This window comes from Epinephelus lanceolatus, chromosome 12 (genome assembly GCF_041903045.1).
Source record: "Epinephelus lanceolatus isolate andai-2023 chromosome 12, ASM4190304v1, whole genome shotgun sequence".
NCBI lineage: Eukaryota > Metazoa > Chordata > Actinopteri > Perciformes > Serranidae > Epinephelus > Epinephelus lanceolatus.
In genome coordinates this window covers 28,562,759-28,589,912 of record NC_135745.1, presented here as the reverse complement: position 1 = coordinate 28,589,912, position 27,154 = coordinate 28,562,759, and the positions used below count along the sequence as shown (strand labels likewise).

Below are 27,154 nucleotides of genomic sequence, written 5' to 3'. Positions count from 1 at the left end.
GTTGTCAGGCCATGAAACCAATGATCTTTACTAATCAGTACTCAATAGACAAACAATTGCGAAGCCGTTGGTGCTGAAAAAAAGGATTAAAAGTAACCATTAAACTGAAAGTCTGGCCGAATCATAGATTTGGAGAATTGTGACAGCACTAATTTATAACACAGAATCTGATGCTGTGTTTGTTGTATTTTCAATAAGCCCATGCCTTGACAAGCTGGCGTCCTATAGAAAGTGTGTGTGGTGCTTGTCACAGGGCTGTGACAGGAGTTGGGTTTAACGAGCCGCTTTATGCAGATCCACCTGATGGTCACCACATTCAGAGGGTTCGTACCCTGACCTGTTGTTCCTCTGTAGCCCCCCTGTGATATGATTTATCCAGGCCTGTTTGAGTAATGAGCCTCACTGCTGAATTCTGTTCCCTGGATTTCTGTCTGTTTTTCTACCAGTGGCCAGAGGCAGCACTTTTTGTGTCCATTTGTTTCACGTTATCTTTTGAGTGTGCCGTCAAGAATTGTTGGGGCTTGTATCTCTGTTTTTTTATCTGTCTGCTTCAACTCAAACCACAGTTAAAGCCTGCGCAGCTACGATGAAATAAGTTCACACAGCCTGCTGAATCAGTGTAAAAAAACCTAAAAACCAGGCTGTCTTTTTTTGTGCATTTAATATGCAGCTGTACAAGTGATGCAACAGTGTGCGCCTGCACAGACATGAACGGGCACTTGTGTTGTTATTGGAGCAAACTTTCCATGGCCTCTGGCTTGTTTTGAGTGTCAATATAAGCATTTACAACACAACTGCTGTCATTGATTTGTATTCATGTTGTAAGACAACTTTGTGAGGATTGAACAGCGATTCGATCGACTCTCCCAGTGCAGCAGGACAGAAATTATTGTTGACCTTGGAGAAGAAAGTGCAATCAAATCACTATTTTACGAAGTGTTTAGGTTTCTGATCGAAGAAACAGAAAGATATGTTAGTGTGAACAACAAAACAGTGTGTTTTGCTTTATTGTTACACACTGTACTGCCCTACAAAGACTGACTGCAGTAACTAGGGTAACACTGAAACTAAAAAAGAATAGTCATAGTCATTTTGATGCCTAAAAAAGATCAGTTATTTTACCTATGACCTGAAAAATGCACCTAAGTTGTAGTTACTGCACTCTGCCTTTGTATAAAGCTTTGTATAGCTTTATAGGTCATGCAGAAGCAAAGTGCAGTAGGTACAATTTTGGAGGAAAACTTTTAATTTCTTACTAGATTTAATTTGTTTTATTTATTTTAAAGATGTCTGTTTTAAAGGTAGTAACAGAGAGAACTTAAAGCAACCCTCAGGGTATTATTTTGTTGTATTATTCACTTCATCAGGTTTGACCTAATTTAAGATTACTTGACATCATCGTCTTCATCTTCATCACTAATCTTGCTAAGGCCAGTGTGACATTACCAGTTATTTTGTCACTGGCATCATCCTCATTCTCACATTCACCATTGGCCGTAATACACCTACTGTGATTTTCCTTGGCCTGATAGATTCCCAAATAACGCAGTAACACCATTTACTGCAGTTTGCTGTGGGTTTTGGTTGGATTTTGTACTTACTGCAATATTTACACCCTGTTTTCTCTAGAATAACACAAGGTCAACCAGATTAGGTCTTCACTGTTCTTTCCGTGCCCATGTGTGTGAGATGCATGATCGACCGTCTTGGCTGACTGTGGAGGCGAAACTAAAATCTAGTCTTTTGTTATTCATGCGCACTGTCATCTTAAAAAATACACAGTTTTTTGGTAACAAACTAGTATATAGTGGTTTTTGTCATGGGTATGTGACACGTCAAGTGGGCACTGGGCCCTCTGGTGGCATAGAGTTCAGGTTAGCTTTTGTAGGGCAGTATATGTGATGGAGGCCACAGAAAACCATGTTTAAAATAGCTAAAATCAAATGATCATGTTTATCTGATAATGGACATTTTCCAGAGCTTTCAGCCACATCTCATGACTTTCATCAGCACTTTGAGTTTATGACCTAAGTGTGGTATTTTGGTTGCTTGATAACGTTTTTTGTATATCAGAAATTTATGGGCAGTATACTGTGGTACGTGGACATTGTGCTGAGATTTTTGTGCCCTTTGTCAAGCTTTTTTTTGTTGTTGTTTTGTTTTGTTATATGTTTCAGAGAAGTGTGGTAAATAGTGTGAATGTTGATTTCAGATTGTATTATTACATGTTGTGGACATGACCTGGGTTTAACCCCTGTTACACATGGATCCCACAACACCACTTAAAGGGTTTTGTTTTGAGTTTTGAGTCTGTCCCCTTGACATAACACAGCCACATTGATAGACCAACACTTGTGAGTGACTAGTCATCTTTCCGTCAAACGTTGCGGTGCATGATGGAGTTACAACACACATGCTTTTGAATTCAGAGTTTCCCAGCAGCGCACTCACTCATAATAGTTTGCTTTGTTGCTACTAACAGCAAAACCACCGCGGGGTGTTAAATCGCACTTGAAATTAACACCTGCATGGTGAGAAATGAATGTGTTCCACTTCCACCAGTCAAGCTGCTGACGTTTGTGCCAACAAGCTGCAACTTTTAACTCTGTTGATTTCACCCCTAATCGCTTTTCTAAAATAAAACACTCAAACAGTTCATGAAATTGATGTTGTCATGACAAATCCATTTGTTTTAATTGTGTCCTTAAATATCTTTAAAAATGTTTTTACATTTTGCTCTACAATCTATAAAGATACATGATCTTTCTGAGAGGGATTTCCCATCCCCCTGTCGTTGTCCATGCTTGATTAGCAGTAAGATCAGCCGTCGCACAAAGAGCGTGCTCTAAATATCCCTGAGCCCAGCTTGGTTTTCAACATCAGGGATCGCCTTCTCTTGTGGTCATCAGTGTATGCCTACACAGTTTCAGCTGGGACAGGGTTTGACGCTTCCTAATTGGGGAATTTGATCTGCCAGCAGCCCTCACATGGAGAGGCTGCATTGTGCTTACAGCCTATAATAAAAGAAGACAGGTCTGTACAGCAATTTACATTTGCAGAATTTGATGCTGTCTTTGTCACAAGGAGCACTTTTTGTTCTTGCTCGGTTTTAAAGAGGGCTTTGTAGTTTAGTCGTGGTTAATCATCAGCGTTTGGATGAAACAACACGTCAGCTGTGCTCTGATTGTTTTGATAGAAGCGACTGTTTTCATTTTTCTCTCTAAAACCTGTGTGGTGTTTTTGTTTGAAGCTCACCGGCTTCTTAATTAAAGGTTCTGTGTTTTTGTCTGTTTGGTAAAACAAATTAGAATAATTAATCTGAAAGGAGATGTAGAATGGAAATGTGCAGCAGTTGCAAAAAATCCTGAAGCACAATAAACACGGCTTAAAGCAAGTTCAGAGTAAGTCATCGTTACTGTGGGTTTGTCACTGCTGTTAGCACATATTCTAACAGAAACAGTGAGAATCTCACATTGTTCTATGAATTTGTAATATGACAGACTTGTATAATAAGTCATTCTAGGGATGGGCGATTGAGTTCACTCGATGTATCGCGGGTTGTTACGCATGGGATATATAAAATGACTATCGCTAACGCCATTTGATGTGACGTCATTTTTTTTAAGCCACTGGCATGAGACGTTTTGTTGTCTTGCTCTCCCTCTTGCAGACAAAAAGAAAAAAAAAAGACTCACACCATAAGTCACACGCATTCCCCCGCCCATGCAGACCACACACTCCTGGGATAGTATGTAATCAAGAGAGGCGTGTGTTTTGCATCTGCAGGGCTGCAGACCACAACTATGTAGTCACATTTTGCAACCATGGAGCACCAGTGCAACTTGCAAATATTATTAATGTATGATTGGACAGCTGTTAGTTTGTCTCACTCTCACAGTGACTAAACCTTCATGTTTAACAGCGCTGCGGTAAAGTTAAACTTTCCATGAACTGCTAACAGCTAACTGTTGACCAGAGGCTTCAAGTTCACAGCATAAAAATTAAGACTTCTGGCCCAAGTCGAGCCGTGACCTTCAGAATAAAAGCGGCAATGGTTCCACTTTGATTTATTATTTCATTATAACAAATGCTTTGTTGATCTTTATGATAACAGTATTCAATTTTACTTTATTATAACAGTACTTTATTTAACTTTATTATATAACTATAGCTGCTTTATTTAACTTCATTGTAACAGTAGTTTATTTTACTTTACTGTATAACAATTGCTATTTTATTTAACTTTATTGTAACTGCAGTTTGTTTTAATGTATCATAACTGTACTTTAGCTTTATTATAACAGCACTTTATTGTACTTTAGTACCTATTTTATTTAATTTTATTGTAACTGTAGTTTATTGAAGTGATTAACTGTAACTGTAGTTGATTTAAATTTATTATAACTGTATTTTGTTATGCTTTATTAAAACAGTACTTTATTTTACCTTAATATATAAGAATAGCTACTTTATTCAAGTTTTTGGGAACTGTAGTTGATTTAAATACCAGTACTTTATTTTACTCTGTTATAATAGTACTTTATTATACTTTATTAAAACAGTACTTTATTTAATTTATTATAACAATAGCTACTTTATTTAACTTTATTGTAACTGCACTTTGTTTAAATGTATTATGACATTATTTTATTTTACTATATTATATAACGATAGCTACTTTATTTAACTTTATTATAACAGTATCATATTTAACATTATGTAACAGTAGCTTCTTTATTTAACTTAATATAACAGTATATTATTTAACTTTATTATATAAAAGTAAGTTCTTTATTTAGCTTTTTTGTAACATTAGTTTAGTAATTTAGTATTTTAGTATCTACAGTAGTTTAGAGAAGATTTTAAAATATCGAGATACATAGTGTGTGTCACGACATAACCTAAAATATCGCAGTATTATTTATAGACCATATTGTCCAGCACTAAGTTATTCTCTTTAGATTCTAAAACATTTATTCTGCATTGTTGTGATACTCTGTGAATGTCACTGTGATGCACATCAGGGGATTAGCCTTAAACCTTCAATGTTTTGTTTCTCTCTGTGTCTGTGTCTGCCTTTTTGTGCACCTGCTTTTGTGCGTAGCTCCGGTCTGTGTTCTGCTGATGTTAAAAAAATTCTTTTATTCTAAATATTCTGAGTGCTTTGGTCTTGGTTAATAGTTGTATCGTTGCTTCCACAGCTCTACACTGGTGATCTTTTTTTCAGTGTCTTAACCCCTTTTGTTTTCAGAGAGTGATGCAGAAGAGACAACTGTAGCCCCGACTAAAGGGGCTGAAGTGAAAAGAATTACAGGTAGAGGCACTGAGACCCTGCCCGTTTATACTGGGTGACTGTCAAACTGTCAGCTGGGTGATTTTACACTGGGCTAATAAGGTTTTTTTTTTTTCATTGGAATATACATCTCTGCTAACGCAACAATGAAAGCTTTACATTTTTACCACTTTCATCCACCTATCATCATTTGTTTTTTTGTGTTTTATTACCAAAAATGTTTGTGCTCATTCACTCATGCAGTTCTTATGGTTAACTTTCAATATACTACTGTCATGTAATCACAGAAACACAATGGGGGCTTTCTGCAGTTAATTTTCCACTTCATTGGGCTTTCCGCCTTTGAATAAAGATTGAGACTTAGTAGCTTTAATCCCAGTAGTCTGAATTATAATTCTAACCGCTCCTTCTCCTCCTTCGCTTCTTCTGACTCTGTAATGTCTGGCATTTGCAGTTGGCTTTGTGTTCAAGTCCAATGCTGCCCCATAACAGACTGACCTCAAACGCTGCTAACTGACCATTTTGTGTTTCAGAAATGGAAACGGACATCGCCGTGGGACGAATAGTAGGCTCAGGTACATCTGTAGCCCCACCAATCGAACCCCCCCACTCATCCTTGTTGTACCGCCACCATTATAAGAAAATGGCAGAGCCTTTTAAAACCCTGCGATACTTCAGCAGCCACATTTGGGTTGAGAAGTTTATAATTTTCAAAAACAAAAGAGCCAACTTTGTCAGTCAGGTGTGTTCTTAACTGGGAAAGCAACTGAATTTGGTACCCATGACAACTAGTGAGGGATAAAACATCTGCTCAGTCATGGTCCTTCACATGAAGCTGCAGTGTGATACAACACTGCCCTCTGTTGTCTTGGCTCAGTAACAAATGGTTGGCAAGTGAAGCAGTCTGCAGGAGTTTTGGTGCATAATACTGTCAGGTTCCACAGACCGACATTTGTCGTAATGGTAGGACCCTGCCGCTTTAATTTCTCCCCAGCTGTCGCCTCGACTTGGCCCTTTGGCTGCTTTATGCTTCTCAACAGAAACATAACGCACACACACACACTCACTCGCTCATCTTGGCTGCCATGGCAAAGTCCCCATCCTCCAGGGCAGTGCTTGGATCCTTCCCTAACCAGCTGTCACGCATTCCCATTGTCCTTTTCTTTATCTTTCTCCTCCAGCTTCTTCTCTGTGAAGACAAGATCCGCAACCACAGGAGTAATACCACGCTCTTCCTACTTTCAACTAATGCTCATGTTAAACATAGTTCTCTGTCATGCTAATTACAGCATTTCACTGACAGACATTGTTTAATAGACTCTGTAATTATAGAATGTAAGACATAGATACTCAAATGACATCACCGAGAATAAAGTTCTCATTTCTCCAAAAATATTTTTACCTCTGTGCTTCTCTGTCTTCTACCTCAACGCTTCACCAGGCACCTATTGGCCACCCCTTTGGTTGTCCATAGGTGATCTCTAACTTCTTTTCTAACTTTATTTTAAACTCAACAGATTGTTTTGGCTGGCTTCTCCCTAACCTTGCTTGTTTGTCACAAATCCTTAATTCTAATGCTTTTATTTTCTTTTACATTCGCCATTTTGTTTTCCCTGTGAACGATGCACAGGTTGTTTACAACTACAGCCAATGAGCTGATAGTTGCAATTATGTACATTGGATGAACAGTGCTAATGATTCAACCATAGAAAGTGTCCACATGCTGTACTTTTTGTCTCTTTTTCTCTGCATTGTAGAGCTGCGTAGTAATTTCCTCTTCTCTTTCTTTTCCAGTGTATGATAAGCAGGGTTTTCTGCTGCAGCTGGACACAAAACTGTGAGTACATCTCGTTGTAGTAAACATTTGTCACGTTTAGCAACTCTCCATCATGTACTGTGTGGGATATTTCTAGTTGTTATATTTAGAACAGCTGAATTCCCAGTTACTTTGACTCCATTAGTTTAGGTATGTTTTACAGCTTGTTCTAGTGAGCACTTATTCATACACGTTCCGGTTGATCAATGGGGAAACATGAAACAGGAAAACGTAAACCTTCAGCCGATTAATCTCCCTCGATGTTTTTAAATAAACACGTTACATCTCATTGGAGTCCAAACCAAAACCTGGTGACAAATGCACAGATTTAATTGGTGGTCTGAGTAATACACGAAGAGATTTGTGTGAATTTGTAGTTGGTGTTTTCGCTATTATTCCAGAGCGGCTGTGGTTTGTCAGGGCGAGAACATGCTACATTGAGTCATTACACAGCCGTCATTGTGTCAGCGTGTCTGTTGATACGTGTATAATTCCCTGAATTGGTTTGACACTCTTGCTCTAAACTGCCACGATAAGGGCCTTTCTCCGGTCCTCCCATTACCATGCGGGCAATAATCATACACTCCCATCACCACCCCGGCTCCCACAGGGCACGTCTGTCTGCACTCTGCTCACACACTGTAAGCACTATGTCAGCACACACTTTAAGGTGGTTTTCACATGGCTTCAGTTTATCTGATGCAGCTCCTTACATTATATCTACAGCGTCATATATTACTCCAGTAGAGCACATGCAGACAAGCTTGCAATTCATCATAAAGCTGGTAATTAGTTTTGTGATTTGTAATTTATTTCTGCTGGTGGTCTGACTGATTGGATTGGATGGAAAAGTGCCCCCAAGTTTTCTTTCCCACCAAATCCTGTACCAGCTTGAGGCCAGTTGAGGCCAAGCTGCAAAGAAACAGCATTCTAGCATAGAGAAATTTAAAGGGTTACCTAACCCCCTAAATGACCATTGTTGTATCAGTTACTCACCTCGCGTTACTAGGGGTGTGCCATATCATCTCGTTCACGTGATACCCGCAATTTTTTGACTTGTTGACATATTGATGTCATATTGTTACCCATGGCAACAACAAGCATGTCTGAAAGCAAAAGTATAACCGACTCCGCAGTGGTTCCAAAAAGAGGAGCAGCTTCAGTAGTGTGGAATAAACTGTGGCGTCCTGAATGTTTTACGAACAGCCCCGGACTTCTCAGACTCTTTTAGCAACTTACTACTCAGAGGGAACTCAGTCAGCGGCTCCTCTGGCAGCAGCACAGCATCATAAAGTGATTAAACTTTTGGTAACATAAACCTATGTAACGCTCGTGTCTCGACAAAAAAACCTCCATATATGTGAATGTGCGATAGTTGTGGTATCATAGCAGCCTGTCGCAGCAGCCTATTTTTTCGAGGAGAAATGGCAGAGCATAAAGGTCCAGGTGGAAAAAAAAACAACTGAGTCATTTAGGATTTTGCTAAAAGAAGGAAATCACCTGTTGATTTATATATATATATATAGATCCCAGGGGGCATTTTTGTGTTTGGAAACTGTTTAAATGCGTAATTTGTGGTAGATTTTATTTAGTTGAAGTATTAATATTGTATACAGAATCTGAATCTCACTCTGAGTTACTGTTGTTTATAAACGTAAGAAAGGAGAGATCATTACTGTTTAGTTTTTACTGAATATTTAAAGCCAAACTGTTCGTCTTGCACAGTATAATCCAAGTCTCATTTGTCCAGTCGCATGCTAAACACTTTCCAAACAAACGGCCATTTCTGTAGGAAAACTTGATTAAAAGTGAAACTTATTTCTGCTTGTTATTTCTTATATCTGCTATTTCAAAGCCAGACTCCACTGAGGAAAAACAGTTATTTTACCTTGCTGAACATGAGAGCTTTTGGTCTACTGCTGCTCTGATCATTTAGTTTGTTTGTATTGTTGTGTGACCTTGGTGTTTTAAAGGGTTTGTTCAGATTCATCAAACTCACACAATAACAAAAACAAACAACCGATTGAGGCAGCAGTAGACCAGCAGCTCTCGTGTACAGCAAGATGAAATTACTATTTTTGTCAATGGAGTCTGGCTTTGAAGAGAGCATAGATAAGTTTCACTTTCAGTTCAGTTCTCTGTCATAAAGGGCAGTCTGTTTGGGAAGTACTGAGTGTATGATGGATATATTAGACTTGGATCATACTCCACGAGTTATGTTAAAGTTTGTAATCGAATGCTTTGATATAGTTTTGCTGTTGTTAAACATGGTCACGTATGACTTCAATTCCTCAAGGATTTTCTCAGTTATTTGGTTCTTTATTCTCTGGGAGCACGCAAGAATAAAAGTTTACTCAACGTAACACGAGGTGAGCAATTGATACACAAATTATTATTTGTGGAGTGAAGTATTCCCTTGATATATCAACATAGAGGAGCTCCAAATTGTGCACAAGAAGCCCCAGTCGACAGCTTCTCCTGCCAGCTCTGATTTCGGGCCTCACATAGTGCTACGACTCAGGCCTCCCTCCCTTCTTGCTGTTTATTTGAACTAGATTCATGGCATACATCAGATTATTAATGATCATTCTAGTAATCGGGAGGTTCTAGTTTTAGCACTGCCAGTGTGATTATTTGAACAAGGCCCCTCTGCTTTGTCTCGCCACACACAGGTGATCCTCTGAGCTGTTGCTGAGCTCTCCAACTTCCTATGCAACCTGTTTTTTTCCACCTATCTCTCAAGCAGATTGTTTGACAAGTTCAGTTTTTGGGGCTTAGAAATGTGTCAGTGTAATTGATAATCAGTTATCACAATGTGTCTGATTAATCGCTCTCCTCTGTTCTTTCAATGTACAGGCCACCAGAGTTGGCATACAAGTACGGCAACCTCAGCGAAGGAGTGTGCAAGCCAGGATATGCAGCAGCCAAGATGACCACCATCTATCCTAAGTGAGAAGGATCACCCTTTTTCTGCACATAATTTCACATAACAGTGTGGGGATGCAGCTGGATGCAGGCACACTCCTTTTAATCTTCACATGCAAGCTTCGCAAACAAATCATTTTAATTGGATGTCAGCGGGAGAAAAGCTAAAACTGTCACTCGAGCATACCAAGACGCATGATGTCACTACTCAAGCCAACTTGGCCTTAAGGGTTTTGAGTCAGAAACAGAGAAGCCCCCACATTCCTCTACAATCTTTCCCAGTTTCAATCATGTGTCTATCATGTTCTCCCCCACTACAAACCCCCGACTGTGTCCTTGTGATCCCCCTGTTACACAAAAGAACGTTTGTCAGGCGAGTACAAGGTCTCCCATCTTTCTCCTATCACATCCAAGAGCCTTAGAGGCCTTTTCTGTGAACGACACCAACCAACTTCCTGTCTTGACTCATCACGAGCTTCCTGATACCCAGCCTATACAGTCCACACAGTCCGCCACGGCCCTCACTGATGTCATTGGCTCTTTTGATTTTTCTATTTGCCTCTATTTGCTGTCCATCTCAGCTCAATCTATAGGCCATTGTATTATATCAACAGCATTCTCAGAGCTAAGCTAATAGAGGGGCACTTTGCAGCATTGCTGAACAATAGCCAGTAGCACTTCAATGCAGCACTTGAACTAGTTATGGGACAAATTTGTCCACCCATCTCTAGGAATAAGTATTGAACATGATTTATCCACTGCCTGAGGATGCCCAGTAATGTTCAGTACTTAATAAAATACACTATCAGGTCAACAATACATTTCACAAAACTTTTTTTTTTATAACTTAAATATATAAACATATGTTACATTTTGAAGTATTTTTAATCACACCTTTATATAAAATCCTGCTACCTACTTCCCTACAGGGCTCAGGCTGTTCACTAGTAATACTCCTACTCTTGACTGAAAAGTTTAGGGGCACCAGCACAAAATTTATTAGCATCACTTTAAATCAATGTGCAGCACATTCATATTATTTCAGTCTTAATTATATTACTCATAAATGCTAGTAATAAATAGACAAATTACAGAATCAACAATGTACTGTTATATTTTAAAGAAAAAAGTCACATACTCTGATTACTGGTGTTTACATCTCAGGTATTAAGAAATGTAGATATTACATAGTGCACAATGTTGCACTTTAATTCTGGCAATTTTATAAATAGATATAGTAGTAAAAATGCTTAATTTAACTCCGTATATAGTCACAGTTTTTTGTTTTCCAAACAACCCAAAATCAAAGAATAAAGTAATTCCCCTCACAATTTAATGGGATTTCTTAATTTAAAGAGGTAACATGTTTTATACTTACTGTGAATGAAATCCATTTAATCTTATTTCCATATCAGTATGTATTTTATACTCCCGTGTTAACACCATATTTTAAAAAGTGGACGTAGTCACATGTATGTCCTGGGCCGTTTTAAATTCCTTCAAGATGTGAGTGACATTTAGTTTGAAGCAGAAACTAATGGTCATGATCCAAAAGTGGGTCGCGGGTCCATTCTGAATAGACTGCAACTCGTGAATGTGTCAGATTATTAAAAAAAAACCCACACACTTTATGTTGAAGTACAGTGAATTTCTGGCACAGAGCTTTTATTTTGAAGTGCCTTTTCCTTTTGTCAAGTGAATAACAGATAGCTACTTAACAGAGACACCAAACTAGCTCAACGACATGGCCAGATGCAGGTATGACTCTGAATATATTAAACTGTATGGACCTTGAACTAAGGACTAAGGAGAAATCTGGACCAGTTGGGAACCACTGCTCTAGACCACCTGAAAAGCACAGGTGGACGGGATTTAATCCAGCTTGGCTGACTGAGAAAAATATTACGCTTAAGCTGACTGTCACTTGCATTTCCTTGGTTAAACCAGCTGCCACTGCCATTGGAGACAGACACAGGCAAAGCAGAGCAAAGTCTCAATGAGTAGAACAGATGTAATGTTGCTCGTGCAGCAACGTACACATGACACCAATTCTCTTGGTTGATTTTAAAACACAAAACAAATAATAATTAAAAAAAAAAACGGGGGGAATACTTGCAAGTCACACTGGTGGTCATTGTTATAAAATGTAGTGGCACTGTCTCCAGAAATGCGCAAAATGAAACTGAATGGTAGCAGTCTGGAGCCCTGTTCTTATCTAATAAAACTCTTTCTATCCCTGCCTGTGATATTCTGCTCCAATATTCCATCAAAATAAGATCCTTTAAACTGTCAAAGTGAGGCCATCCAAACCATATGACACAATATATACAGAAAATACTGACTGAATCACAAACACCATCAGCAGCACTGCCAGCTGTCAATTGCAGAGCGCTACTTACCAAGACACACGAAGCAGTTTTGTGGAGCTGCCCTCTACCTATCTGAGAGGCTACGTGTTAACAACGTCCTCCCTCCTAATGACTTCCTCTAATCAGCCGCACGTGTCGGATCAAAGTTCTGCACAACAAAGAACCCCCACAGGGAGCCCACTGATTACTACCACCTCCAGCCCAGCCACACATAGGTCAATGAGCTCAATTAATGCTGCACTTTGTGTAAGTTTGTGTGTATGTTTGTGTTTGTATGCATGAGTTTAAGTGTATGGTTGATCCTACACAATTAAGCAGTTTGTGATTTATCATGTCCTGTGTGGGAAGGAGTCAACCAATTAAGATAGTGTTTGTTAACTCCGTCTGCTCTGTATGTTTACCAGGCCAAAACAAACTAATTTAAAAGTCCTTGTTAGCATTTTGTTTAAATAGGTGTGGCCTACAGTTCAGCTGTTAGAGAAAACCTACTTAACCTCTTGCAGTGAGGTCCTCTCCCTCTAATCATCTCCTGCTTCCTCCATGTTTGTCTTTTCTGAAGCCCCCTGCCCTGCAGAATCCAATTTATTTTCCACACCTCCCCTCCCCTCCACTTTACCCAAAACTGTTTGTATTGGAGCCCTAAATCAAGTGTTGGCAGTGAACTTGGAGCAGCACGGTTATGAAAATATTGCCCGTGAGAGATGGACCCAGCGAAGGAAATGAGCACAATGCTTCCCTGCTTGCTGGCTGTTTTTGGGAGCCCTCACTTTTTATTTAACAACAAGCAGCCCCCTGTCTCTCTGCTTTGTCAGGATGTCAGTGACTGACTGTCGGTCAGGGCTCAGTGACTTCCAATGGTCCCGTGTTATTTATAGCCTCTCCTGGCCTCAGAATTCTTGGGTTTAATGAATCTCCATTTGTTTTGGCAGGACAGCAGTCTGTGAGTGTGTGTGTGTGTGTGCGTGTGTGCCCCTGTCAGGTGATGTGAGGAGGGGAGAGAGTCTCCTCTAGAGTCCTCTCTCAGCTTTCATGCTTTAAACCTGGAGGATAATGAGGGTATCAAAGACCGATTAGGGTGCTTGGATGAGGTTTAAGCTAACCGGAAGGCCTCCCAATAATGTCGGCCATGTTTGGTCATTGTGGCTCAGAGCTGCGCATATTTCTTGTGAACCCATGGCAGTGTTATGGGAACAAGCTGTCCAAGATTCCTGCTGAGAAACAAGGGAGCGTGATGGTGCTTGTATATCCTCTCCTGATTCCAGTTTAAAATGCCTTTGCTAGTTACTGTAGCCTGTCAGCTGCGGGAGCTGTAATTTATGGTCGGTGAGAGAGTTTGTGTGTGTGACAGCCAACCATTAGCCCCTCAGTGAGATGCAATAGTTATCTCGCTAGTGGTCTGGCTTCCGCTAATCCATGCAATTGTCTTCTGTCATGAACAAAATAATACACACCAGCTCAATAGATCTCTCCAAGGCGCCTTGCTCTGTCTTGTCTGTGTGTGCGTCCTGATTGATTATTTAGGTCTGACACGGAAACACACAGAGCGCCACGCGTGTTAACGCCAGAAAAGAGACGACGAGAGCAACTGTCTCTCTCTCCTCTTGTGTCCGTCCCCTCCTTTTAGTTTGACAGCAGGTCATAAAAACACACATTCATCCTGGAGCCACGCTTACAGAAGTGGCACGTAGCCCAGCGCTCGGGTCGCAGGCGTGACTGAGAGGAAATGGCTTCTTTTGATTTTAGAGCATCAATTAATCAAAGAGGGACACACACACATTCATACAGACACACAGGATGAGGAGGAGGCAATGCTGGAAGTAGCAGTTAATGGGGCATAAAAAACACTGGTCATAAACTTCTTTTTAAATTTCAAACTTTTCAACCTGTCAGGATGACTTAGTTCTCGCTGGAGTAGTTTCTCTGTCATGTGAATTTTCTGGATACTGTATTTTTTCAGAGACAATAGTGAGAACTACTTCCTGCACTCTAATTCAGTTTGTAGAAACTGTCTCGCCCCAAATCATTTGAGGAAAAGCATCCTGGCAGGAGCAAGTTGTCCCAGCAGATTTATCAAAACCGTGTGTCAGCTATGATTTAGACTTGGGTGGAGAGGTTATGTTGATGGGTTATGCTCTGCAGCCGCTAACTGTGTCGCTCCCTGCCTCTCAGATTTTATTACCCACTTAGTTTTTAGCTTCTTTGCTGAGTTCAGGCTCCACTTGTTTTGGGGAGGCTTTAGCAGGGGAGATGGGGATTAATGACAGGGAAACAAGTGATTTTGTTTATCACTTTGTGGCTTAAATGTTGACCAGGTCATTAACACTTTTGGCCCAGATGGAGCTGAGATCACAGGGTCTCTCTATGGGGAGGAGAAAGGTGTCATGGTGGAATGCTCACAAAATAAGTAATATCTATTTCTTTTTTCTCCTCGTTGCAGGTTCGTAAAACCAGCACCCATGTTTCTTGATCGGAACTTCAAACGTCTTGGAAAAGTCAGCAATTACTTACCTCCATTTGGTTTCAAAACGCAAGGTAAGAACAGTTTATTCTACCTAGTACCTATCACTAGTGACATCTACTGTACATTCATAAATAATGTGCTCAGGTGTGGTGTCCACAAGAACATAAACACTGGTAACATTTTGATCTGTTGTGTTAAAGCTGAGATGATTTATAGTTTTGTATTGAGCTCCCCACATTACACTTGGGTCAAAAGGTGATGAAATGAAAAGTAAGGGCTGCCAGCCTCCTTCTTCCTTATCATCACGCACCAGTTGGCGTCTCATTAGATTTGGTCTGACTGGTCACTGGAGTGAATATTGGAAAAACAAGAAAAATATAATTCAGTATGATCCATTAGTCTACACTGTCATGTAAATGCTTAAAGAGATATCACAGGATGTTGTGATAACCACACATTGTTACTGCAATATTCAACTGGCCCTATACAAAAAGTTATACATGAATTTTTAATTGACTGTATCAGTATGTTGTGGGCACTCATTTCCCTAATAAAGAGGCAAATCGGCTAAAAAATGTAATTTAATTTAAAAAACCTTTACGGGGGACCTATTTGTCACCTTTGGCGCATGTAGTGTGCGACACATCAAAAGCTGTGATTGGCAGCCAGTGTGAGGGATGATAACATTTAAAAGGGAAAAGAAAATCCACTATTTTTATTACCAAGTTATAGTTTAAGTTATGGTCTACATATTAACAGGTTTTTAATCTGTCATTGAAGTATATGCTACTGGGTGTTGAGTTAGATCCAGTTATTCTAAATACTCTGATTTAAACTTTTGCCTAACGTTGGGCAACAATAAGATTCATTTTGAATGTTTGAATGGTGCTGACCATCAAAACTGCTGCTAAAAGTACTCACTTGAAAAATGTAGATGTTAAGAAGCAGCAGTGTTGCATAACTGAGCCATGTTGTGGGCTATGTATTTCTTCCTTAAGAGGAGTGTGAAACATTTGTTTCACAGCTTCAACATGATGTTTTTTAGATGGGTTAAGCAAAGTGCATCCATACAAATGTATTATTAACAGCTTAGTTGTTTAAGAGAGGGGAAAGACACTATGGAATTGGTGTTGGTACCAACAGATTCGCAAGGTTGCAGTATAGATATTGGGATTGGACATGTACAAGTGGTTTTCAGCCATCCTTACCTCTCATACTGTATCTGCTTGTGGCATCACTGATGCAACATGTGAGCCTTATTAACAAACTGCCAACGTCTCTTATGAGACAAATTCTGTAGCCTGATACTCTGGATTGTTTTGTTACTTTTTTTTTCAAATTGCTGAAAAGAATCAAGGATGTGGGCAGCGATTCAGAGAGGTTTTTTTTTTGTCCAAATACCTGCTCTTTTTAAACTCTCCTCAAGGTTTCGCTCTGATGGTTCAGCTGTGGAGAATGCCAATGTTATGCCACCTTGCACTTTTCATCATTTGTCATTGTTGGGAGGCTGTTTTTTTTTTTTTTTTTTTTTTTCTTTGGCAGCACGTATTCTGCCTCAGGTTTGTTATTGCCTTGTCCTGAGTTGAGACAACAGGAGATGGGTCATCCATCACAGTATACATTTACAGTATGACACCTTTAGTCTTTGCCAAAGTTATGCTATCATTATATAGTAATGTAAGCATGAAGTGGTTTTGAAAACCCCTGCTATTGGTTTATTCATGGTCAGTCCAACATTGAAGATTTTAGTAGCAACTGCTGGACCGCAGCCTTTTTTAAATGCAATATATGACCTAATGTCTATCTCACATTATTCATTACTGGTTATTGTTTGACTTCTGAGTAGGGATGGATTCCAATAGCTGGTTTTATTTTAGATCCGTCTCCTGGCTGGCAAAAAACTCAGATTCCTCAAGCTATGACGTCTACACTTCTCTATCAAACATTTGATCTCCCTGTACTCTTTTTTTTTTTTTTTTTTTAGCAATAAGCAACTGAAAACATAAAGGCAGCAGGCTTGTCTTTCTTAGTAGATTAGATCTGATGAACTAATAAACAATTATTATGTAACCGTTTAACTGAAAAGTTTGGGTGTTCTGTGCGCTCCCTGCAGCTGGTGTGTCTTTTTGCTCACAAACAATCTTTGGCTGAATACGCACATTACTGTGTAACTCTGCTGTACACAAGTGGAGTTGTTGTTTTTGTAGTTCAACAATGACCAACAGAGCGTGAACTCTTCTATAGAGAAACGATCTAGATGTTCACCTCATGTCAATTTAAGAATCTCCCAGTTGAAGACTGAACTAAACCAAATGGTTCTGAATCAGGTTTTCAGTATTCAGCTCAGTGTTTGGAGTAAGTAGCTGGTGCAGTACAGTAAGCTACAGCTGCCGATTGGATGTGTCAGATACATTTAATGAACTTGTTATGTCTCTGCGCCGGTGACAGCCATGGCTGGAGGCATTATGTTTTCTGGGTTGTCAGTCCGTCCCACTCCTGTGAAGGTGATATCTCAAGAATGCCTTGAGGCAATTTATTCAAATTTGGCACAAATGTTAGCTTGGACTCAACGATAAAGTAGTTACATTTTGGTGGTCATAGGTCAGAGATCAAGGTCACAGTGCCCTCCTCTGTCTCAATCTTGTGAATGTGAAATCTCACCATTCAGGATTTTTTTCAAATTTGGCACAAATGTTAACTTGGACACAACTATGAGCTGATTAGATTTGGATGGTCAAAGGTCACTGTGACAATCATAATGTTTCCTGGCCGGATTCAATGAGCAGATCTTAATTTATTAAAAACCTATTGAACCCTCTGCCTGGGAATCAGACAAATTTGTGAGCTCATGTTTTATTGGCTCTAGCAGATGGGTCTGGTTCCCCTCCCGTTTAGAGTTCCAGCTGACCTGGCCTTGGTCTGGCCAGTCACAGCAGTTTATCTAATATGGGGCATTTTAGACGGTGACTGATAACTTACGTAGCCTTCACAATTAAAACAAGAATGTGATAACGTCATTTTTTGCTGTTGCACACTCACTCCAGGGATACTACGCCTACTGGAAATTGACTGGACTGAGAGTTTTCAGACTATCTCGCATTTCTGATATGGTGTAGCAAAGTCAGGCTGTCTCTGGGTTCATCCAGTAAAGGCGCTGTAGTTTGAACAACAGCCCAAGAACCAGTAAAAAAATCCACCAGATGATGTGAAAAGATTTGAGCAGGGAGATCTGGGCACTGGTAAGATGGAGGAAGTTCATTTACACACACTACCTACATTGTTATGATGAAAAGCTGGTTAAAAATCTGCAAAGTATCCCTTTAAGAAATGCTTTTTGACAGTTGACTTAATAACATTAATATTTGAGCATCATTGAGCACATTGCCAAAACAAGTTTGGAGCTAGAGATTATTTCAGAAAGGAGGACTTGTGAGACGATGTGTTGAATCAAAATAATCCTGTATTTTTACTTTTAAAAATGGGCCTTAAAGGAAAGCCCTTTTCAAACCTGGAATTCCCCAAAGACTGTGTGTGTGTGTTATTGTGGCAAAATGCCATGAAACTAATCTGCTGTTTGATGTATCAGATATTTACCCCTGGCCAGTTTTTAGCTTAGCAGTCTGGCTGAACCAGTGTTGTAACTTCTGACCAGGCTGAAAAAAGACTTGTTATACAGTTCATAATACTCTGCCCATAGGTCAGAATATATGAAATTGTCAGTTCATTTACCATCTCGGCCCAGAAGGCTTCTGTGTTTGTCATAGTAAAACCCTCGTCAGTGATGTTCTCTTGTTTGCGAGATGAATTCTATCTTGGGAGGAGGGAGCTTGCATGTCTCCCAACACTCCAACTTTAATGTTTCCATACACAGTGCTTGTACTTGTTCCCTGACCTTAACACACTCCAGCACTTTAGATATCAAACCAGTACACAATGCCATGGGAAGTGAAGAGATAACATTAAGCTGGCTTCAGTGACATGCTCTGTCACATTTTCCAATACTTGCAAGCAGAAGGTACAGTGAATGTTACCTTTGTGCTCCGGCAAGTTCCTCCACTGTCATATGAACACACACACAGACACACACACTGTCTCAGTCGCTATCAAAAGAGCACTCCCTGTGTGAGTGTTACACCTGGTTTCTGTTTTCTCCACGGACCGCGATGGCAGCGGGGTTTCCCTTTTAGCGGTACTCATGTGGAGAGATGATACGTGTGGATCTTGAATAGAACGCCACAAAGGATTCCAAATTGGGAACATGGAGCTGTGGTGGTGGGCGGGAGGATTATTTTTACTTTTTATTTTGCCAGGAGGTATCTCTGGCACACATCACCCACAGCAGAGAACATTAAAGCTGTGTTGATTTGGTCTCAGAGGGGGGGGAAAAACATACTTATCAGCACGGCAGGATGCCAGTCAGCCACTGAACGGTCAATTTAAGTATTGTAATTTAAGTTTTGCATGAATTGTTAAATGTTATTCTCACTGTATGTAGAATGTTCTCTCTGATGTTTTCCTGCAGTCCAAAGTGACCTTAGTAAAGCTGTTAGCATGATGTTCAGCAGCCAGAGGCCTATATAATTAGAGAAAGCAGAGAGTATTTTAAATTATGTTTGACAGATTTGCAGAAAATCAACATTTGCTCAGTGCTTTACAATTTGTGTCAAAGCCGTTCAACTGCTTTTACTCCACCCTTCCCTACAATAGACCCATTTTTGTCTTTTTATTTTTTAGGAGGGATAGGGGATCTTAGATAGCAGGTCAACCGTATACTTCACATAAAAGTGGTATAAATCATCTGAAAACTGGGAACCTGAAGATTAATTTGAGATGCAGTTCAGCACTAGTCATAAATGTGTGCACAAAATAGGTAAACACTGTGTTCTGGTAAAGTGTCTATTCAAACTTTTCAAGTGTATAGGGGCTTACAGCAACATGATGGAAGTATATGATGGCTATTCCCATGAAAACCATGACCATAAATACAAAGACCTTGAGGAACACCAAAATAAAAACCCATGCTGTGATTTGGTACAAAAACTTTTGACATGCTGAGATTTCTGTAAGAACTGCATATTTTGGTGATTGGATGGGGAGCACTTCTGTTCTGGAACCTGCTGAGAAACCCCCTTTGTGTTACCCTGGAAATCCAGAGTTCTCGCGAGAGTGAGAGTAAATGGCCTTACCAGTTTTTCCTTCACCAAAATTTTGCCTAACTTTGAAGCGTTATTCAACCTTCTTAAGGTCAAGCCAGCATAACATGGTTGGTACCTCAAACTTGGCTCGCTATAGCCCCCGAAAAACAAGAATGTTGGCAGAGAATGCTGGCGTCCTGGTGGTTAAAGAGGAATGATGGTGTATTGAACCTCCTGAAGTGCAGTTTGCAGCACTATTTGTAACTTATGCCCTTATCAGTTAATTCAGAGGAGCTGTGAATGATATTCCTGGGTCATTGGGTTCTAACTGTAGACGTATTTGTCTTTCTCGCTTGCTCACCAACTGAAGGCACACACACACACACCATTACGCAGTTATACACATACTTTGGAGGAGACATGATTCAGCCAGAAGGATGCAACAAACTGATGCCAAAGATTTGAACTGGTATTGAATCGGAAGATGGTATCACCTTGCTCCCTACGGCTATATTTCAGGATTGTTAAATGATCAGTATCCTTGATAGATAAGTCACTATACTGCAATCAGATTGTCATTTTATGACCTTTCAGTTGATGGTGATTTTAAAAGGCTACCAAAGTGCAGGCCTGACAAATACCACTCTCTGATCACAATTCTTTTATATTGTTTAGGCTACACTCTTCCCAACAATGTGTCTGTGTTTATGTGTTACGTGATGCTTCCGACCTTCCTCTATGTTACCAGTAAAGATTTTTTTTTTTTTTTTTTTTCCAAGACTTCCATGTTAGACCAATGTCTGAACCAACAGCCATTCGTCTTTGGCTCCAACCACGAGACATACTTTCCTGAAATGTTTACCCCGAGTACTTATAACAATTAGCTTCCATGTCGTCCTCGGGAAGAGAGTCCTGCCCATTGTGATTTTTCACTTTTCACTCGCTTGGATCCAGGTGTGGTCCTCGGCCTTGTGTTTATGCTGCTCGGGGTGATGCTTGACGCCAGACATCGACACCACATCCAAACAATGGGCTGTTGCTCTGCTCGCCTCTCCTCAGCAGGTTAATCATTAGGATCGTTAGCCAGGGTGAATGGGGCTGTAATACGTCTTACAAACTGCTCTGAGGCCCCAGTCTAAACTCTCAACTTCTCACTCTCCCTTTACTCTTTCCTTTGCTGTTTCTCTTGGCCCCCCTTCGCAGACAGTGTGCTATATGGTGATTACATTAAGTGAAGTAAAGAGGGCAATGAAAATGCCTCTCATTTTTTAACAATGACTACGTTTACATGTACAAAAAAAAAAGGTTTTTGCCCTTATTTCGAAAAAGAAAAGATTCCTACTCAAGTGTTTACAAAGCTAATGACAATGAATATTCTGCTGATATTCCTGTTGACATGCAGCCATGCACACTCCAATTAACATGCCTAAAAATATGGAAAAGTGGAACAGGTGGAGCTGCTTTTCCCATTTTGCTTAAGTTAACTTCTGGTGTTGGACTTGTTGGACCATGTGAAGAGCCTCCCTCTCTGATTCCTTCAACCACCTTCTTGAAAAGGTGGGCGTTGCGATATTTGAGCATATCCAAAAACCTGTTTATACCAAAGTCTCTCTTAATGTTTAAAAGTAGGTGTGTTTCTCTTTACGTCTGGAAATGTTGGCTTTTCTTTTAGGCAAGCGTCCCTACCCCACAGCCTTGCAAACTGGTGGGTAGTTGGTTTGTGTACAACGCACAGAACTGACTGTGAACAGACAAGCGGCTATGTGTCGCAAACTGCGGTAAATACCTCAATTGAGACACATATTCTAAATACGCTGTATATGGTTCAAAGAAGGCTCTCAAAACCTGAATGATATTGGCATATCCCATGTGTCTTTAGGCTCATTTATACTTGTTGGCTTTTAACTGTATCACCAATTCCTTTAGTTCTGCCATGTTTGAAATGTCTGTCGTGTCCTACAGTCATGTCTCACTTGAACTACACAACACTGCCCCCAAGGATTCCAGTGGTATTGCTTTTTGTCTGTATCCGTAAGCTTTGACAAAACGTGCACAAAGACGGACAACATGAACGCGAGAGTACGGATAGAAGGCTTTGCCACTGTCTATATACGTTCCTAATGTTGAGCATAAACTAGCCTTTAATCGGAAAATGCTACATTCAGAATAAAGCCAGATTCAGAATATGTAAACGTAATATGCTGTTGACGTGACCACTATTAAATGTCTAATGTTACCATATTCAGAATATAGTGGAATATTAGTAGTAAATTTAGTAAGTGTGACGCTGGGAGACTTGTGGAATGCAAATAAAGAAAAGCTGATTAACCGCCATCACTAAACCAAGTGGTCTATCTTTGGTGCGTCTGTATCACTATAAATGAAACCTGGATCAAAGATAGTAACAATTGTAATGGAATCTGCACATTCAGGATATCGTCCTCGTAAATTATGAATGTTAGAGGGCTAAAAATGGTCAGGAGAGGAGAGGTAAATATGTGTAATATCTAATGCTGGAAGCGTGACTCTCGCAGAATGCCCCGTAGAACATGGCAGGAATGCATGCTATGGCTAAACATCCCCATTTCTCACCCTGCGATCAGACGGGGTGCTGGCCACGCAAGGAGACAAGCTCAACATCGCCCACTTAACCAGGAGAATGTGCTTGTTTGAAAACAGCATTCCTCTCTGAGTGCTTTTATGGGAGAGTTTCTACATACACACGCATACCATCCCGAACCCTGTATGTCTGTTTCTCGCAGATTCACTCCTCCCAGGAACACAACAGCTTTTTTCCCTCCGTAATCCCATCAGCACTCTTCCCGAGGGCTGATTGGTCACTCCTTATCTGTAACTGAATAAACGGAGAGAGGTGTTCTCTCCTCCAACTGTCTTAGGACCACCTAGATTGTTTTATCTCTAGTGGTATGTCCAAGTCCTTGGCAGTTTGTTATTCCTTTCTAAAGGAGCATTTCTCTCAGTTTGGGCTTCTCAGATATTTCATTTTCATTAATAGAAAACATCACTTCATCTGTGGTCATCTGTGAAGTGCTCTATAAGGAGGGCTTTAGGTGACTGATCCTGGTGGTAGTGCTCCATTATCCACTGTCAGATCATGGCTTTGACCCCACTCTGGAAGTATCTAGTCTCCCTTTCATTTCCAATAAAGCTGTTATCCACTTAGATATTTTATACACAAACTGCAGTGTGAAATACAATTACCTACAGAAGTATTTATATTTCTTACCCTCATCTAAAAAGTGCAGTGTAGGTGAAACTAAATGTAGTCCACTCATGGTGTTTATTTCTTTTTTTTTCCTCTGCAGAGAGAATCATAGACACCATTTTAACGGCCATGAAAAATTATGGACTTGGAGAAGAGCTGGACAGGTAATTATTGCCTCTCACCCACATTAACATGATGTTCTGTTTTGTCTGTCTATCATTCTCTGAAGGAAATATGTTCTAACTTTAATGTGAAGTATGTGAACTTTTATGAACTTTTCTGTCTGTTACATGAAATTCTATATAACCACTTTCATGGAATCAGTGCTGATGATAAATGTAGTCAAATGAAGCAATCATTTCCTCAGTGAGTGCTATATTGTCAGAGGAAGCTGAGTTCACCTGCTCACAGAGCTGTACCGGCAGTGCCTTCATGTACCAAGTACATTGCGTGCTAGCTACTAGTCTGTTGCTAAGACTTTGTTGGCCAAGACCAAGTGTTGATGCTTTCACACCTGCGCTGTTTGGTTTGGTTCAGTTGAACTCAAGTTCTGTTTTTCCCCTAAGTGCAGTTCTCGGGGCAGGTGTGAACACAGCAATTGCAGTCGGTAGCGCACCAAAACAACCGGGCCGAGACCTTCTTGAAGAGGTGGTCACGGTCTGGTTACAAACGAACTCTGGTGCGGTTCCTTTGTGGTGAGAACGTGTTCCGACCTCGATCTGAACCAACTGTAGTCGCATTACGCATTGTTTGGGTTAAACATGAGCATGGGACATTGTTTTCTAGTTGGAGCCGTGCCTCGTTTTCAAACTGTATGGTTTGACTAAAATGAACAATGACAGCAATATAGTCCACGATGAGCAGCGCTAAAATCAACCTGCGTAGTTGTCCCTCCATTGTGACATTAGAAAGTGTCACATTTATCTTGCAAGTGTACTCTTCTTCAACGCTTTGTTTACTTCCTGGATTTTTCCCGCATGGAAATTCTGACCAATCAAGAGCAGCTTTCACACACAAGGCATTTGATCTGGTCCGCTTGTAAATGCTGCCGTGAGAACACGAACCAACTCTAGGCAATTATACAACTTTGTAACAAAATCAGTCCCTGATTCAGACCAATGCAAGACAATTCTAGGTCTCAGAACACCCTAAACTGGTGTAAACTGCTTTGCTCCTTAATGTGTTTTACCTATCACAATAAAAGTCCAACTTAAATTACTTGAAGCATTTTGCTAAGAGGCAACAACGAAATAGCTGACGAAATATACTAAATTGTCATCTGCCTTCTTGGTCCTGCTGGTCTTGGTTGTCTTTTCTAGTTTATTTTCAGGATCCTGAAGACAGTCTCCAGCGCACCTCTATCCAAGTGGGGACTAAAGTGACAGTGACAGTATCCAACAAAAACTGCTCACACTGAAGGTTATTGCAGAAGACTGATTGAGTTTCTTTTAGCATTGAAAGGCATTTTGAGCAATGGCACCACTAGTCGGTGCATGCTCTCAGCAGCTCAGGTGCATGAGGGTCCCCACAGGCTGTATCCTCTTGCACGTAATGCAGCTGCAGCCTCGGCTTCTCTCCGCTGCATTTCTTCAGCTGTATAATCTGGCACGAATAAGGTCAGCTGAATATCTGAGTCAGCCTGAACACTATAAAATATATCTCCATCCATAACATCCTCTGCACTCATATTTTGAGGATGCCATTTCCGCTGTTGGAAACATTGCTAGTTTGTAATACAAGCGAACAGGACGAGAAAGTTCTTTCTTAAGAGCGGTAACTAGATTACGCGCCCTGGCTACCCTGAGGCGAAATCCAACCTTTAGTTTTTCGTTCCTCCAACAACATCACTGCCACATCGAATGATGCTGCTGGACACTGGAAAACCAACAGTCTTGCAGCTGCGAGCTCACCTTTCTCTGTCAATATAGCACACACTAGCAAATTTTCCCTGTAACGTTACTAACTGACCCCTCTGTCCTGCAGTCTCAACTGTAAAAGATGCATCATTGTGGGCAACGGGGGAATCCTGTTCAACAAGTCTCTGGGCTCCCGGATAGATGAGTACGATGTTGTAGTGAGGTAAGATGATGCTGGAGTAAATTAATTTTGATATGTGAATGGCCATCAGAACAATAGTATTGTGCATAAGCTATAAAATGTACAAGCCATAACTCTACAGAGTGTAAACAGTACCATGTGTGGTATTTGATGTTTCCTAATATAGAGAACATCTTATTAAATTACATATGCAGTACTTGATGAATAAATAAAAACATCCCAGGTGCTTAACTTCTGTGCCATGGGCTTTTCTTAACCCAGATTCCTCATACTGAAACATTTTGTTCTGTGCTGGCAGGTTGAACGAAGCCCCAGTGAGCGGTTACAGCAAAGACGTGGGGACCAAAACCACCTTACGGATTACCTATCCAGAGGGAGCTATCCAGAAGCCAGAGAACTATGAAAAAGACTCACTTTTTGTTTTTTCCGCTTTCAAACCACTGGATTTCAAGTGGCTCAGACAGATGGTCTTCAAGGAGAAACTGGTAAGGATCTTTTTTTAAATCATAAAGGAATGAAAGTAAAAATATTGAACATATAAAACACGCACACACAAACCTGAAAGATAAAGGAACAGCGACTCTCGGCTACTGACAGAGCAGAGGTGTTTCACATGTGTTTCATCAGGTTTGCCTCTGTTTGACTTGCACCCATTAAATTAGCACTGCAGAGACTTTCTACTTCTCTGGATGTCTAAATGTGTCTGAATATTTGAGTTACGTGTCTTGTTTTAGCAGAACATAGCAGTCTAACCTCTGATCACATTCTGTACATTCCTTCCTGTGGAAATGTAAGCCGTTTTTGTAAAGGGGTTAAGAGGACAGAGGGAATCTCTACTATATAAAGGGGATGTTTTAGATGGTTTGAATACCTAATGTGGAACGGACCGTTGAGAAAAACTAATGACTAGCACAGTGAATTGTCTACATGAAATGACACTGCCATTATCTCATGAACTATGTTGTTCCCCTCTGAACCTGTTCTCTTACTTGTTTGGATGTTGCTGTACCCATAATTAGACCTAATTCACCACATTACAGGTCTTTTGTGTGTCCTGTGGAGCCTTATGATTGCCAGTTAAATGACAGGCTGTGAATTGGCCTTTTAATCACAAGGATCCAACTGAGTGACAGAGCTGGCTGTCTCTTATCTTTTAAAGTACAGTAGGCAGTCATATTTAATGACTCCTGTGTCCTTTTATATCCATTGTCACAAAAAAGCTCCCATGAGCACTTTCATTTTGTTCTTGTTGAACAGTCTTTAGTATCTCTTTGAGATTATTTCGATTCAGCTGCAGGACAGTGGGAGTGCTTGGTAAAGGCTTTCCACAGTCATTAAAATAAAGTTAGTCGTATTTTAAAGAAATTTATTTGCCCATTTACTACAGATCTTTACTTCCTTACGTTATTGCTGAACGTTTTAAAAGCATGGATTGTTAAATATTTGGAAGAAATTGTTATCACTTCATTATTTTCATGCAGTCTTTCAGCATTATTAAATTCCAAATATTTTTCCAGGCACTTTTCACACCAAATGCAAATAAATCGTGCAAATAAATCATGCAAATAAATCACACGTCAGTTTCAAAATTCAAGCCCATCTGCAGGGTCCAAAACTAACACTCGCCACTCGCCAGTTACGGGTAGATTTTGTCTCTGGCTGGTAAATTTTTAAGACCACTTGCCACTCTGGCAAGATATTTTTTTACCAGCGAAAAATGCATTTTTTTGTTACTGTAGAACGGTGCTGGTATCGGCTGGTTTCCTGGCAGAGTAATGTGTATTTCAGGCAGAGACGATCTTTGGTCACGTAACGCCAGGGCCACACCGCCCGCGGAAGCGCTGTGAATAGCCTTGAAGTGAAGCCAGTTT

General features: G+C 40.3%; 1 protein-coding gene across 6 annotated transcripts in view; it reads left to right on the top strand.

The window, feature by feature from the left end:
* The window catches only part of st3gal3b (ST3 beta-galactoside alpha-2,3-sialyltransferase 3b), an 89,148-nt gene that overhangs the window by 33,483 nt on the left and 28,511 nt on the right, over positions 1-27,154 (top strand). For 4 of the 6 annotated variants that reach the window (XM_033650363.2, XM_033650362.2, XM_033650361.2 and 1 more), the window contains 8 exons: positions 5,252-5,314; positions 5,827-5,868; positions 7,088-7,130; positions 9,966-10,058; positions 14,841-14,935; positions 23,326-23,389; positions 25,209-25,304; positions 25,582-25,768. In XM_033650363.2, the coding sequence (XP_033506254.1) occupies positions 5,252-5,314; positions 5,827-5,868; positions 7,088-7,130; positions 9,966-10,058; positions 14,841-14,935; positions 23,326-23,389; positions 25,209-25,304; positions 25,582-25,768 (683 nt within the window). The remainder of the gene's footprint in view (positions 1-5,251; positions 5,315-5,826; positions 5,869-7,087; positions 7,131-9,965; positions 10,059-14,840; positions 14,936-23,325; positions 23,390-25,208; positions 25,305-25,581; positions 25,769-27,154) is intronic. The other 2 variants (XM_033650365.2, XM_033650367.2) reach the window with 2 other exon arrangements.